The sequence below is a fragment of the Dasypus novemcinctus genome, chromosome 21 (genome assembly GCF_030445035.2).
Source record: "Dasypus novemcinctus isolate mDasNov1 chromosome 21, mDasNov1.1.hap2, whole genome shotgun sequence".
Taxonomy (NCBI): domain Eukaryota; kingdom Metazoa; phylum Chordata; class Mammalia; order Cingulata; family Dasypodidae; genus Dasypus; species Dasypus novemcinctus.
In genome coordinates this window covers 74,633,942-74,650,574 of record NC_080693.1, presented here as the reverse complement: position 1 = coordinate 74,650,574, position 16,633 = coordinate 74,633,942, and the positions used below count along the sequence as shown (strand labels likewise).

Genomic DNA, 16,633 nt, shown 5'->3' with positions numbered 1-16,633 from the left:
GGATCCAAATTTAGGTCACTTGATCTCCTGGATTTAGCTTTAAGTTAAATGGGCATGAAACACAGAAACAGAGAAAGAGACTCTAAGATTTAGAGAGTGAGATTGAGAAACAGAAAGAGACTCAGAGAGAGAGAGAAATTGATAGACACAAAGGCAAAGAAAAACAAAAGCAGAGACAAAGAGAGCAGAGATGGAGACATGCAGAGAGACAGAGAGATTTAAAACCAACTGTAGCATGGCAATGTATCTGTAAACATTTAGTAAACTCTCTTAAATATTATTGTTGTCTCCATAAATACACCATATAATGGGAGAAACATTGGAATTCTTTTTTTTTTCAATCTGGTTGTGTCATCATCTTTTTGGTGCGTTGCTTTGCCGCATGGGGGTCTGCTCCTCTCTGCACGAGTCTGGGACGTCTTTTTCTTTTTTTTTTCACCAGGAGTTCCCTGGAATCAAATCTGGATCCTCCATAGGGTAAACAGGAACCAATTGCTTGAACCACAGTCGCTTCCCGTAACCTCATTTAAAAAAAAAAAATACTTCCCCCCCTTGATAAAACCTATAGCCTTGATAAAACAACTTGATAATATAAGGTAGTGGGCATTGAATTTCTGAATTTGTTACATATATGTCATTTAGTCCTTAGCAGACAGTGCTCTGTGGGAAGGTGGCCAGTCATATCTTTCTGTAGTCCTCACATCTGGATGCTGACCTAAGTGGGCTTTAGAAAACAGAAAAATCCTTTAAACAAATATCACAACTCTTTGAAATACAAGAGAATTATGGGATTATAATTCTTTACTCCTGTTATTAAAATTGTGTTTATTAAAATGTTTCTCCATATACATTAGCATGCTTATTCTAATACAGTATTGGTAAATGATAACTAAATTCTAGCTTTTTTCTCTTGCTATAAATAGATTGCTGCATTGTTTATTAGATTCTCAATGAACTACATCCAGACTTCCATGTCTAGATTTATAGATTGAAAATGGCAACCTAAAAGAACTCCAATTTCATCTTTTAAATATATAATTCACATTGAAATAGCAGAGGGAAAATCTAGTACATGGTATCTATACTTAGACCAATGCCATTTATTGCTCTCAGTTGTGCTATTTTCTAACTTTTGTTGTGTTCATAGGCATTTTTGGCAATGTGCTTTCCAAGGTTTTCTTCTGAAGTCCATAGCAGTGAAGGGGAAAAAAACACAATAGATTTACTTCATGGAAAACGTGTTCTCTTGTGACCACAAGGTGGCACAATGGTGACCATGAATGTCCAAACTTCTAATAGAATTGAAATTACCAAAGGCTTTTACATAACTGTTATTATCATTATTATATGTCAGAAGATCTGCATGAAAATATCACCCTAGCCTTGGTGAAAAGATAGCATGTTTCTATTTACTTGTATGGCTTCTTCCTTCTCCCTGCACAATTATTAATATTTTGCTTTCCCCTAAGCCCCAGTACCAGAAAGAACAAACAGGTCTGCAGATTTTTCTTTTTCTCCATTGTACAAGACCTTAAAACAAAGAGTTATAACCTAATGAGTCACGTTTCAGGGGAAGTATAAGCAAAACTTTACTTGTTTGATGGATCTGGTGTTGCTCTCAATTCAGTTTTACATATTCCATGACTACTCTAAACTTTATTTGTTATATTAGAATAAAAAAATACATTCTGGAAACTTCAGTTTACAATAAAGGCTCAGCTTTTTTATTCACAAACTGCCATTTCCTAAGCCCCATGCCATTTATGATATTGGGAAAAGCACCCCAGAATATTCCCTTATGTCCTCTGCTGACTTTATGATTTCTTGATATTGAGATTAGACCATCTCTCCTTAGGCTTAGGAGACTAGGAGACCAGAGCTTTCTGGAAACCTAGGAGCTGTAATGATAGCCAGTTTAGACATAATGCAAGGATGTCAAGGAGCAGCCACTTTTTCCCAAATGGAAATGAAATATAGGCTGGTGAAGTACAGTTGCTCAAATCATTCACTGCACAAGCAGGCATCAGCAGATGTACCTCTTAAAAATTAACAAAGGTTAGTAGCACCCTTAACTGATCATTTTTCTCCAACTTCTGTAGATCAGACATTTCAGCATTTCACAAAACTTAATTACATGTTTATACCCTTCATTGGTTTATGTCATAAAATATAGTTTGCCCTCATCAGATTTTTAGTACCATACCTTAGGCATTACATTTTCATATCACCTCTTCCCTCTTGCTATTGCAACTGAAAAGCAATATTTCAACTTTTTTAGGTCAGACTTTGTGTCATTGCTTAAATTTTATTTAGAAAATGCCTTAAATTTTATTTAGAAAAGGACAGTAATATGACAGTTAACTATACATTAAAAAAGGATTCAAGAAAGAGCAGAAAATAACATGAAATTGGATTTTTCTGGCAAAATTTAGATAGTATGATAATCATGAGAATAGGAAAGACTATGCTAGATTACATGTTAATGGAAAAAGCATAAAAAGCCAAAAAGAGAAAAAAAGAATCAGGGTTAAAAGTAGACTGAGGGCGGCGGACTTGGCCCAGTGGTTAGGGCGACAGTCTACCACGTGGGAGGTACGCGGTTTAAACCCTGGGCCTCCTTGATCCATATGGAGCTGGCCCATGCACAGAACTGATGCACACAAGGAGTGCCCTGCCACGCAGGGATGTCCCCTGAGTAGGGGAGCCCCACGCGCAAGGAGTGCGCCCTGTCAGGAGAGCCGCCCAGCGTGAAAGAAAGAGCAGCCTGCCCAGGAATGGTGCCGCCCACATGGAGAGCTGACACAGCAAGATGACCTGCAACAAAAGGAAACACAGATTCCCGTGCCGCTGGCAACAACAGAAGTGGACAAAGAAGATGCAGCAAATAGACACAGAGAACAGACAACCGGGGGTAGGGGGGAAGAGAGAGGAGAGAAATATAAATCTTAAAAAAAAAAAGTAGAGTGAGGGTCATTGCATTTTGTACTATAAATATAAGAGCATGGATATTTAGAAAAAATAATTTTGAGATCATTAGTAAAGCATTCTAAACTTACAGCTGACACCTACCTGCTTTTGCTTTCAAATTCTTCTGGACAAAGCCACTGTTACTGATATATATGGAAGAGAATAGGAAATACTCATTTGCTGAGCTACTTCTGCCTGTCAGATAGTTACCAGTTGCATGTGTCTGTGTGTGAGTATATGTAGCCTACCATATTATTCACAATTACCCATAAGCAAATTTTATCTTCTCCATTCATGCTCATGAAGAAATGGAGGCTCAGTGACAATTAGGAACTTGCCCATTGACAAGGGGCTCACCTGGAATTTGAACCCAGAGCTGTCTGATCTAAAGTCCATGGTTCTCCTACTAGAGTATGTTCTACATTAGAGAAAAAGAGTTGCTCTTCTTGCATCCCAAGTGAGTGAACATGTCCCTTTCTGGCACAGCAAGTGTGGTTCTGTCTTCTGGGTAGTTTGCAGATCCCTGGGACTTACCAACGCATCACAAGCCAGTGAGGTGTTCCAGGCTCGATTAACAACAGATTATTTGGGTTGTGATGGGTCATTTTTGCTCTTCCCAGGAGCCCTCTAATTTACTAGAAAACATTGAGCAGTTTGAAAAATAGTGTATGGTAGTATGAAACAAAATAGTTAAATACTTTTGCAAACAGCTTCGATTTAATGCCTGGTAGGTAGTTGACTCAGCAGGGTTATCCAGTGTGATTCATGCAGCCTGGTTTTTCTTTGGCTTGGTACTATTTGCTAAGACCTATATGTGTCTGAGTGGAGCAGTATTTTTATTCACAAGCATTCTACTGGGTCCTGACTCCCCAGCAGAAAGGAGGCGTGGTTCAGGTAAGAAATATAGAAACCACTTCCATTTGGTTGGGAATAATTTATATTCCTCTACCAAATGGTTTCTCTCTCTCTCTCTCTCTCTCTTAGCTCAATGCTCAGTTAGGGAGTATAAATTAATTGACAAACCACCAAACGAAATGGAGAGTTTACTGGTGACAAGAACAACGCTAGTAAGAGTTTGCATTTTATTACCTCGAGTAATATGCGAGGGACTGTTCTGAGCACTTTACAAATATTATCTCGTTTACTCCTTATAATAACTGTAAGTACTATTACTTTCCTCACTTTACAGTTGAGGAAACTGGGGCTCAGAGAGATTAAGTAAATTGCTCAAAGTCACACAGCAAGAAAATAGAAGAAAAAGGATTTGAACCTAGCCAGTCTGGTTCTAGAGCCTGTACCGTTAATCGTAGCTTGATACAGCAAAAGGCAATTGAGCTTTACTTAACGAAAGTGGGTGCAGGTTACACAATTAATAAGATGAATAGCTGTTCTTAGGCAGGCATGTGACTCCCTGTGCCTGGAAGAGAGTCCTTGTGGCTTCTGCCTCAAGAATGGACCATGTCCATTTAAGGGAAACACGGCTGTAGCTTGCTCTCTCCCTGAGGCTAGCCCTGTCAGAGGACTGCCAGTTTTTGCTTCCAAGGTGAAAGAAAGGCTTGGTGCCTCACTGTAGTACTAACATCTCCCTTAAAATGTATGAGCCTTTTAAAATTTGTAATTCAGTCATTTTTGCTTGTGTGCATTTTAGAGGTTATCCTCATTTATCAGTGTACTTACCAGCTATTTCCACTTATTTTGTTCTAGCCCACGCTCCAACCTCTGAATAATAATTGATGACCAATTAGCAGTTTGGCAGCACTTCTAGCAAAGGTTGAGCGTCTCTTTAACAAAGTCTCTTAAAACGATCATTTCTCTGTTACATGATTATGAGATAAGAGTAGCTCGACCTCAGGCTGCCTCAGGAGTGCTTATCGCAGATGGTGACTCAGAAAGCCCTAGATGGGTCACTGGCAATTGAGCTTTCCTGCTTTTCTGGTCTTCGGTGGCTGTGTCTCCTTGGGCAGACAACCTCTCTGTGTGGAAGGTCTCAATGTAAAAGGGAGGATCCAATTAAATGAGCTGATGTCCCTCTGATGCTCTATAAATCTTTGGTTCTGCAACTGACACCTGGCAGAGGCCAGTTCTATCCTTAACTTGGCCTCTACCACCAGCCTCCCTTCCCCAGGCAAACCAGTGTCAGAATCAACCAGCAACAAAATAAATAATTGATCTCCAACATGTGCTTCTAATTCAAATAAAGAGCATTTAGCCACTGAGTAGTGCATGCGATTGAAGTCTTTTATGTGGAAATGGGAAGGTTTCTGATAACTCTTTGTAAAAGAGTTTTCACAGTGACTAAACCCCTTTCAGTCTCAAGTTCAAGTTACTTAGATAGTGATTCAGGGCATTTTTTCACAGTCTCCTGTGGTAAATGATATTGTAGAGAAAAAGCATTCTTTTGCTATGTAATTAAGCCAGATTTAATCTATTTGTTTGGGTTTTCATATATTGGGCTTGCTGGAATACTTTAAAATGACTAACCTGTTTCTCTGTAGCCTGTGAAGATTCCAAATTAGTTTCCAAAGAAGGCTTGAGATCAGTGATTACCCAGCTCAGATTGCTTTATTTATTTAGAAGGCCCTCAATCTCACTTCAGCTGCTTTTTCTTTAGACAACAGAGAGACTCTAGAGACAGCATTCTTTTACTTTGCAGTATTTATAAAATAGAATAAGATCAATGACGCCAAACAGCACAATCGTTCATTATACTTATTTATTTTTATTTTTCTTGCCAGGTACTCAACCACTGAGAGTCTATGGAACATCAAAACATTCAGGGGCATCAAGCTAAGTCTCCAAACTCTGCACAAAGGATTTCAAGCCACAGGCATGAAATTCCCAAGCAAAGGAGCGCTGGGGTGGCGTGATGAGATGCAATGCTGCTTCCTCCAGTCAAGTCTCATGACCTGTATGTGGTTGTCAGAAGATGGTGTTCAGTTGCTTTTGTAAATAAAGAGGAATGAAAGAGGCCCTTGGGGATTCATTTGGAGATAAAGTTTTCCTTACCGAAGAAAAGCTCTAAAGCAAAGCAGACCAGTGATGCTTCCCCCAGCACTATGACTATGTCACTCCAGGAAGATGCTTCTGGTAGGAGGCCTTGCTCACAGATTCATCTGAACTGTGCTGTGGTCATTCACTAGCTTTTGGTTTCAAACAAAACACTTTGCCAAGTGTCCCCCCGCTGCTTAATGTCTGCATGTGTTCTGTGTTGCCTCCATTTGCATTTGTAGGCTGTGCCAAAATTCATTTTCTCCAGGGTATGGGTCATATTGCTCTTTTAAAAAATGAAAGTGAGAGAGCAAGAGAGAAATAGAGAGACAGATGCCACACTAATTTTAGAATCGAGACCAGGATTAGAGTACCACAGGTATGTAGGGGTGGTTACTAGAAGACCACAGACGAAGCTTACCTTTTAAAAGCTTAGACACGTACCTTGCAGAACATTCAGAACAGAAGAATTAAAGTTTGCCATGGATGGGAGAAGATAGAGTATTTTAAACTGAGTAGAATTTGGTATCCCATCCTTTAAAGAGGGTGACCCAAAGAAGTCATTTTGCACATTCACGGCCAACTCAGAAGTGATGGAATACAAATATTTAGTGTAAGGACCTATGTTCCTTGGTGTGTATTTAAAGTCTATTCACATGTTCTGAATTGATGCAGCTTGGTCTTGCTGAGGTATCTGAAACACAGTGCCTCAGCTGTAGAGGGCTTCCTTTGCCTGGGTCTCCAAGGATTTCTGACCACTGGTCCTAGTGAAAGTCACATTAAGTGCAGAATCTCGTTCTTTTGGAGGGAAGGAAGAAGATAAAGGGCAACCCAATGTCAGTTCTGATCAATCCTTTTATCAAGATCATCCAGCTATCAATGTCTCAGCAGGGTTCTCAGTGCAAAAGGAGTTCCTTTGTGTTTGCTTTACAATAATTGCAGCATTTCCTCAACTCCCCAGAAAATATGCAGTTTCCACAGTGACTTAACTCCATCAAATGTCACGTACAAATACAAGTAGGGCCTAAATTGTACCTTGTTTTTCCTTCACCATCCTCATTTCCTGAATAATTCCCCTTAGATATATTGATCACTGTGACAGTTAGAAATCGTATTTATTTTCACTCCTGCAAAAGATGTCTGGAGAAATGCAGCTAGGGCTCTTTCCTTTCTTTCCATTTCCCCTTGTAGTGGGTAACCTTGATTCTCACTCTCGTAAGATAGCTACAGGAGCTCCAGCTATCAAGTCTGGGATAGAGTAAAAGGGCATGTGCCAGCTAAGTCAGGCTCTGTAAGAGAACTTTCTTAAAGGCCACACACAGACATTTCTGCCATCTCATTGGCCACAACAGTGCCATTTAATCACTCAGCTGCAAGGGAGATTGGGAAGCATAGCTATCATTGTTTTTATCCTGGGCATATTTTGTCCCATATAAAATTCAGATTTTGTTAGTCAGGAAGAAGCAGAGAATTTGCTTCTGCATATTTGATGAAGTGGAATTAAATATATTGACTTTACTGTTTTATGGTGGGAATTAAGGGTTTCTGTGTAAAGCACCTAATAGTGCTTGATAAATTCATGGCACATGAAAATAATCCCTCTCTCTCTCTCTCTCCACTCACTTCCTCTTCAAAGGACCAATTCACAGGCTGTAGCATTTGGTTGAGCAATGCTTTGATTCCATAATTTATGCTCTATCTAATTTAACTCCACTGAATAATTTCATTTTAAGGGAAAAGATTGGTGCCAAAATATTTCTCACTATTGACAAAGCATCCAAAACCTAGAAACACCATTTTACACAGAGACTTCTTGCAATGCTTACAGAAACAACTAATTGTTACTTCATATACAGCTGCTCTACAAGCTGTTAAAAACCCATAAATATATGGGAATCTTGTATTTTATTCATGATTATTCTGTAAGCCCACAACTTTTCTAATAAATGGGGAAAAACCATAAAAATGGTTTACAGCACAGCTTATGTTCTAGTTTTATGAGGTGGCATTCTGATTATCAGTGGTCTGTTCCTAATGCTGACCAAATCTGAAGCAGTCCAGAGTTTATACTACCTGGAATCTAGTTATATTTGGTCATTTTTTGCATTCTTTTAAGGTCTTTATTATTAAGTAATTGGGATTGGAACATGAAAGTTTGCCATAAATCAAGCAGAAAATGAGAGATAAATATTACAGGTGAATGCTAATTTTATATTCCAGACTTGGCTAAGAGGATTTGATTAGATAGACACATAGCACAGTTAATATATTTAATTGGATATCAGTGTCCTTATTCTGATATTGATGAGGTAAGCATTCATGGGTTGGCAAAGTCCAGGAAGCAAAATATAAAGTAAGACATTTTTGTTTTTTGTAGTGCTGGTTGTTTTCTACAGATAGATTTAGTACTATAATTTAGCTAAGTAATTGCTGCTACAAAATCCAAATCTACAGTGTATGTATAATAAAAAATATTAATAAAGAATTTTCATTCTCAAAGCAAGACAGAAAAATTGCACTACTTAGATCTCTGATCTAAGGACAGTTTTGCAACTTGTGACCTGAACAAATCTTTTATCTGTAAAACAGTAGGTATAAAAGATTTGCACTTTGTTGCTCCTAGGCAAAAAGAAAAAAAAAGAGAGAGAAAGAAAAGAAAGAAAAGAAAGAAAGGAAGAAAAAGAAAAAAATAATAGAAAGAAAGAATACAAAAGTTCTTTATTTATCTACATATTTTACGTTTTTTTAGTAATCTTGGACTATGTGACTCAGTTCAGTTTACTTGTTCTTTCATTCAAATGAAGCAAAAAAAAAGGAGGATCAGGAGAAGATTGATTTTCAAGGAAAAGCAAAACAATATATGGATATAAATAGATATATATATATTAAAACACACAAATAAAAAACTGTGGCATAAACATCTTCCCAGTGTGGCAACAATTTAAAAAAAAACACAGATAAATCTGAATGTAGCTAAGAACTCTTCAATTTACAAAGCTCAAAAAAACTCTTCATTCACAGTTGATTGAATTTGTGCTTAAAGAAATCAAGATTAGCATCTTTTTACAAGGAAATGAGTATATAAATGTATCTCATGTCCTAAAATTCAGACATTTTTATAGTACTCATCCACTTAATGTGCATTAAAATTACCTTAATTATATTTCACAAAATCACCAGTTTAAATGATTGTTCTAAGTTCACTGGAACTTTCCTAAAAGCCAAACTCAAGTCATTTATGTCTTGTATGGTGACCAAGTCAGGAAGCATGTTTGTTGGCACAAACAGCACTCTCCTCTCCCCTCCATAAAAAGAATTGTGCTCTTTATGTCACTTGCTAAGGCTGCCAAGGCTGCCATCTTTCAGGACATGTACGTACTCTGTGTTCTCTCAAAGAGCTAGGAATGTTTATCACTGCTACCCCTTCTCGCATTTCATCTCTATGATCCTGCTCCTTTCCCATGTCCCAAAGAAGGTGAGAAGAAGACATAAGAAGTCACCTTGTTGGAGAACTTAGAGGGAGCTTGATTGCTTTGTTTCTGCTCCTTGACAGGAATATTTAAGAGAGAAATACTACTCTGAATAAATGATGCCAACTTTTTTTCTGCCTCTTTGTTGGGATGAGGCAGAACCCAGCTTCTAGCAATCATTGATAATTACCTGGGCAAATGCCAGTGGAAGAACTGTCTAAATTGGAGGCATTACCTATTTCTCATAGCCATGGTCTATACTGCAGTTATCAAAGCATGATGAGGTATAAACCTAGGGACTGAAACTGACCAGCTGATTTCAGAGTAAAATATCTCAACATTACAGTCTACTGAAATATTTTTACCCATGTCTTGGTTAGACGGCATTAGTTTTTAGAGGAAATCACTCATTATTCTATCAATTTTTATGTATTTAAGAATTTATTATTCATGTTGGTTCCCTCCAATTTTTACTTATTCTGGCATCTTACTTTGTTCCCCATTATTGAACATTGCACCTCCAATTAAAGATTACAAGTATATAGGATAATAAAAGGTGATGACATTTAAATTAATCAACTAGCTGTCTTAGACTTCCTAGTAAAAAACAACTGGATACTATGAGATTTTTAGATCATATTTTATCAGTTTTAACTTACTCTACTTATCCCCCCATTGCCATAAAACATAGCTATATCATTCTTTAAAAGCCATGTTTACAACTACTCAGCTGGAAGTGATTGGCTGAGGGTAAAATTGAGTGGGAGTCCTTGTAATTACAGTTCAAGACTACATTTGGGATTCTACAGAGATTCTGTTTAAAGCCAGGAAGGCTTTCTGATAAGGTGCTTTCTTACACTCATCCATGGCAGAGCTGGTGGTCTCCTCGGGGTTTTCAGAGCTGCTAACAATGGCAACAGCACTAAATGACCGTCTTCTGACCTTGGTGTCTGATGTGACAGATCCTTGCACTGGCGGTGGCTTTTCCATGTTGTGGAGCTGCTGGTCTTTCCAGTCCAACTGTTTGGCACTGCAAAAGGGGGCATATACTTCAACACTCCCCTCAAACTGTAAGCAGTTCACTTTGTAATACTTTCTCTTAACTTCTAAGACATCATTAAACCGGTGGCCCCAGAGAATTTCTCGGGGAACATAGGAGCTTCGGGATTGGTGGGATGTCCCAGTGGAATCACCAGTATAGATAAATGTCACCAAAATCTCGAAGTTGTCTTTGGCCACTGCTTTGCGGTCCAGGGCATAGAGAGGGCTCTCAGCATCAATTTCATGAACAATAGTTACTGGTGTGACAAGGATGATCTGATCATTGACTAACTTTAGGTCCTTAAATCCCATTGTCATCCGCCCTTCACTGTCTTCTGTGTAGCGGAGAAGCTGGGCTCTAACCGTGCCTTCTACCACATGGTTTGGCCGGAAATCACCAATGCGCCACATGAGGCAAAGCTTCCCATCTCTCATGCCTATGAGCGCAAAATAGCTAAACCGAATGGTTTGGGCTCTCTTTCGAGCGGTGGCCATTTTGGCCAAGGCTGCACCAATGATGAAAGTATTTATGATGCAACTTAAGATGGACTGAAGGATCACGGTGAGCACCGCCACAGAGCACTCTTCAGTGACACAGCGGTAGCCATAACCTATGGTGGTCTGAGTCTCAAGGGAGAATAAAAATGCCCCTGTAAAAGAATGGACGTTGTCAACACAAGGTGTGATGTCTGGATCATTTGTCAGATCTCCATGATGAAAGGCTATGAGCCAAAAGATAGAGCCAAATATCAACCAGGAGAGAATATAAGATAAAGAAAATATCACAAACATATGGCGCCACTTGGTGTCCACAAGAGTTGTGAAAATGTCAACCACATAGCTCCCCCATTCTCCAAAAATGTGCTTGAAGTACACATTACAGCTGCCATCTTTGTGGAGCAAGCGTCTTCTTGCTCTTCTCTTCTCAGCTATGGCATGTTCTAGGGGGTAGCTTGGGTATTTGGGGTCCACATTGACAATCCGATAGCTGCTGCCGTAATAGCTCATTCTTTCCTGTTTCTGTAGAGCATGCACCTGAGTGTGGCAGCAGAACTAGTTCAGGTGTGCTGTTATTTGTTGGTTTGGGCTTTCGGTTAAAACCTAAAAGAGAAAATTCAACACAATTTAGCTTTCAGTTTCCATCTTTATAGCAATTTGCCAAATTTGAAACAGTTGTTTGCCATCAGAAATTGCTAAGACTTTAAGCTATAGAGACACTCAGAATTGACTGATCACTTGTTTTAGTTGAGAATTCAAGTTAGTCATTACAGGAACAAAATATGCAAATAAAGAAAATTACAGTCTTATGTATGCATAAGGTTCAAGCAAACTCTAAAATTATCCCAAATGAAGCCTCACTACCTTTTCTGACCTGACAGAAAAAAGAAAAAAGAAAAATAGTTTGTTTTACTTCTGTAGACTCTTCTGGCATGAGGGCATTTAGAGAACAAATACTCTATAATACAAAAAGGCAGAATACAATTCAGATATTTGTCTAGCAGGCTCATAAGCTTTCCAACCCTATAAGTGAGGCTGTTTTCATTAGAAGAAGGATGCAATTAAAATTTCTGTCTTCATGTTATAATGTTACTTACATACTGGGTGCTATGATAGATAGTCCCTCACCTTCAGACCCTCTTGTTTCCTTCCTCTTCCTCTTCCTCAGAGGCTTTTCTTCCTTCAGTGCTTCCCAAGACAGGTTAGAACTGACAGGACACCTCCTTCAGATTGAACTCCTTTTCCCCTAGCTCTACCTTTAGTCTTGGGAAGAAAAAAAAATCTTTCTTAACCCCAGAGGAGTTAAAACCACTCCCAGGTAGGCTTTTAATAAGGTATAAAATTGCTTCTGCCTTTGTCCCATAACATCATCCTTTTTTTTTTTCCCCTGACACTGGCAGCTCTTCTCTCTCCCTCTGAATAGAGGGAGGACATTTGCCAAAGTTGCTAATCTTGTTTCCCTCTTAAAGGGAGCATACTACAATTGGGCCCTTCTTTCCCCCTTTTCAGCATTTTCCACATGCTTTCACAGTCATCCCTGGGCAAAGTAATTTTTTTCCCCCTCCAAATGCAGTCTTTAAAATATCAAGGCAGATCATAGAGTTCTTGTCACCTTTAGCACACATCCATGGTATAGGTTAACGGATTTCTCACTTCCATTCTGACAGCACATTTTTTAAAACGCAATGCAAAATGTTCTTTAGTTATTTCTGTTCAAAGAAGAAATAACTGCAACCCAATTTTGATTGTTTAGTAATTATTTGAATACTTCTTTTGTGTGTAGTTGACCTGTGCTAGATAGGGCAGTTAGAGGGGAAGGGTGCAGTTAGACTAGAAGTTCCTGATACTCCACTATGGAAAAAATGAAGTATGACTAAAGACCACTCATGCATGGAGACCCCTTGGGAACCAACCAGGGAAAGTAATCAGTAAGTGCTTACTGAGTACCCTCCCGGCTACAAAAGGGTAGAAAGAGTCAATTTCCCTCCAGTTAAAAAGGAGTCATTTTTCTCCTTTCCCTGGGGATCAGACGCCTTTACAATAAACACTTTGTTTGGTGGACCACTTGTGAAGGATGTATTCTGTTTAAGGCTGGAAATCTTTCCTCAGTCAAGAAATCTCTGCAAGGCATGTACCAAGTTTCTTGCTACCACCTGCCTAGCACATTACACACCTGTCCTGAGAACTGTTTTGAGTATTTCTAACCTCTCCTTTGTCAGCACTTATAAACTGTATTTGGGGGAAACAATTGTATAATTTCAGGATGTGACCTACGGCTGCCAAAATGCAATCGAATGTAAAGTATTTCCATAAATTTTATCCACAGCATCCACTATTCATTATAGTTACTACCTGATTTGTCATTTAAAGTCACTTTAGAAACAGATGAAGCTGTTACATGATTCTCAGTCTCCACTCTCTAGCCTGATCATGCAAGGTATGAAAATGGAACAAATTATAATCAAAGGCCCATATGGTTTCCAATAAAAAAAGTGTATTTGGAGATAGGATTGTTTTCTTGTCAAATGGTTCCAACTCAGTTCCTTAAAGGGAACTACACAGAATGAGGGAGACTGAGAGTTTGAAAACATAGTTCATAAATCAGGAGCTACTGTGTGACTCTGCTCTCTTCTGCTGCCAAAAAATTTAAAGAAGTGTTTTTATTTGAAATGGCATTCAGTTGGCATCATTTTGAATTCCAGGGGTGCCAGAAACTGTTATAAAGAAGCCACTTTTTAAAAAACACCTTCAAAAGCATGCCGATCAGTGAATGGATTTTCAATGAATACATGCTACAAATGAGCAAATTTGAGAATGTGGAATGTTTATTTCTGAATAATGTAATAATTTCAGGGATACAAGTTACAGCTATGAGAATTCTGCCCTAAATCTACCACGTCCTTTGATGTGGTTCATTATTGTGACCACAAATTTCAAGTTATCCAGTGAAAAGCATTTGGATCTGGTTTAGGTTCATGCTTTATTCTTTGATTCCCCAACTCTGTAAATTATGCAGTTTTTAAAGGACAATTATCTTTAGGCTAAATTATAGATTATAACCAACTAATTATATTCAGTCTTACCCATTTCTAAGCTGACAAAATGAGCAAAGAAATTTATGGAAGCCCTTTTGTCAGATGGCTAGACAAAACAAACATTTATTGGTGTTTTGTTTAAGATACTGTATTAATCTGAGCATTTTCCTAATTGTTTTCCATTAAATTATAGACACTAATAGATGTTAAGTCTTGTTGATTGACTGGACATTCTATATTTAACATTTGTGCTTCTTAGGATTAAAACCTGCCTTTAAAAATGCCTACTTCTTGTATAATCATCTTGTCACCATCGATTCCATCATGAAAATGCATTTGCCATGTTCCACTTCAGTATTTCTTTTTGCATGTTATGCTCATTGCTCTTTAGAAAATGATGGTGGCTATTTCATTGGTTGCAAAGTTGCTTTTTTTATTAGAACAGAAATTTGATCGATAATAATGAAAAAATTGTGGAATATAAAGGTCAAAAGTAAATGCCAAATCATGTCAAGTCCCCGTGCTCCTGTTCTGCCACAATAATAGGTGAAGGAGATAGGAAAAAGACTACAACTACTTCGCTGTAATAGGGTGCTCTGTTCTGGAAGGGGCAAAGTACAGCCAGGTACTGGAGTGTTTCCTGAGGATGGCATTGAAGGCCCTGGTCCTGTGGATGTGAACTCATTTGTAAAGAGGATCTGCAAAGATCCTAAGATGAGACCAACTGAATCCAAGGTGACTGAAGTCCTTGGAAGCAGAGGAAATTTGGGCAGTCAGGATTAAGGACAGGAGACTGAGCTATGCCAGCATGCCACCATCAGAATGCTACAGACTATAGAGAAAGGACAAGCCTACCGACACCTTGATTTTGGACTTCTAGCCTCCCAAACTGTGCAATAATAAAGTCCTGTTGTATAAGCCAACCAATCTGTGCTACTTGTTTTGGCAGCCCTGGCACACTAAGACAAGGGGTCAGGAAGTCCAGTCTTGACAGCCACTTTTCTCATATCTTCCTCATTGTACGATTACATTCAGACACAAAAAACGTTTGCTAATCTACTTTGACTAGTAGGGTCTTCTTTTAGGCCTCATCTTTCTAGAACTTTGTATGGATTCAAATAGAAACTTTTACTAATTTAGCACATTTCAGATCAGCTATAAATATAACAGGGAACATTTTCAGCGAAACAAATGAGCACCCTGCATATCCATTCCATGTGTTGATACACAGAAGTGCCTGAGTCAGACTCACCAATTTTGAAACAATTCCTCTACAATTTTGCCATGTATTCTCAAATTCAGCTATGTACAAGGCTAATCTTGCAGTCAGGTGTTCAGGGTACAACACAATGGTTAAGACTACAATCTTGTGTCATGGTGATGAAAAAATTCCATCTCGTCTCTAGCATCTACTTAATAAAAACCGATTATATTAATATTAATTGTCTACCTTTGATAATTTGAGATGCACTGTGGTGGGGGGTGGGGGGGAGAGGCCTAAAATATCTTTAGTAAAATTCAGTCATTAATATCTTAGCCCACTGAGGTTAACAAGTACCTTCTTTATCCAGTAAATGACATGAGGTAGTTAACACTAGAAGTCAGCAGTAATCAAATTAATTTCCTAGCAACTATTTGAAGAGAGAAATTGTGGTAGCAACATGAGAGGTGATAGAGAACAGGAAAGATGGCCTAGTTCCATGTGTTGGTCATTGCCCTTGAAGACTGGCTTAGGGAGAATTCTGCAGGAGGGAAGGGGGAAGGAGAGGGGTTCATCGGGGTGAGTGGAAGAAGGTGGAGTCAGTCAGATGGCCCATGTGGGCAGCCCTGGTGGCTGAGGAAAAAAGGAAAAGAGGTGCTTTTGAGTCAGGATGGACCCCAAACAAGTTAGACCATTTTGCTCAAAACCTGTCCCACAACTTCTTACATTGGAATTATGCCTGAGCCTTATCTTGCCTGGAATCCTGGAAAGACATTTAGACACATTTAGGTGGAGCTCTTCAATCATTGGACACCCAATACCTACTAGACACTGCCCACACTTCTCCCAACACTCCCTGCCTTAGGATTGCAAACTCTTCCTCCTTTGTTGCCAAATCAGCGACATTGCCGTGTTTCTTTCTCAGCTCCTGTCACCCCCAGAGTCAGCCTCAGGTTGACCTGCTGCTGCTGTTTGTTCCTCTCTGTTCTTTCCTGCCTCCCACACCCTCTGCACCCTTCCAGCCCTGGCCCATCTTACTTCTTAGAGTCCATGAATTTTACCCCTTTTCCTGATATAACTTTGCTATTTCTCCTCCTGACTCAATTTCAGACAGTTTTTTGCCAGCGTGTTACAGGAGATGGGCTATAATATAAAGAATAACAAAACTGAAAGCTGGAGCTGGGAGGGGAAGCAGAAATCCTGGGCTACAAAGCTTCCCTGCTACTAACATTATCTGGAAATCCTATTTCTAGCCCAGTTTTTCCTTGAATTATATCAACATCCTAATCATAAATCCTGCTCACCCAAAATGCCAGTAAATATTATTATAAAGAGGTGGAGGAAATTTAGGGGTTGGATTGTATTTCTCCGTGTTCTGGATGTTAAAATTGTACCAAAATAATATGAATTATAATTCCAAGTTATTTTAGCTT

The 16,633-nt window shown here is 38.9% G+C and overlaps 1 protein-coding gene across 5 annotated transcripts in view; it reads right to left on the bottom strand.

The window, feature by feature from the left end:
* Positions 1-5,666: 5,666 nt before the first annotated feature.
* KCNJ16 (potassium inwardly rectifying channel subfamily J member 16) overlaps positions 5,667-16,633 on the bottom strand; it is an 87,533-nt gene continuing 76,566 nt past the window's right edge. For 3 of the 5 annotated variants that reach the window (XM_023589103.3, XM_058284640.2, XM_004459498.4), the window contains exon 2: positions 5,667-11,567. In XM_023589103.3, coding sequence (XP_023444871.1) covers positions 10,215-11,474 — 1,260 coding nt within the window. In that variant the 5' untranslated portion in view covers positions 11,475-11,567 and the 3' untranslated portion in view covers positions 5,667-10,214. Of the gene's footprint in view, positions 11,568-12,092; positions 12,228-16,633 lie in introns of all 5 variants that reach the window. The other 2 variants (XM_058284641.2, XM_023589101.3) reach the window with 1 other exon arrangement.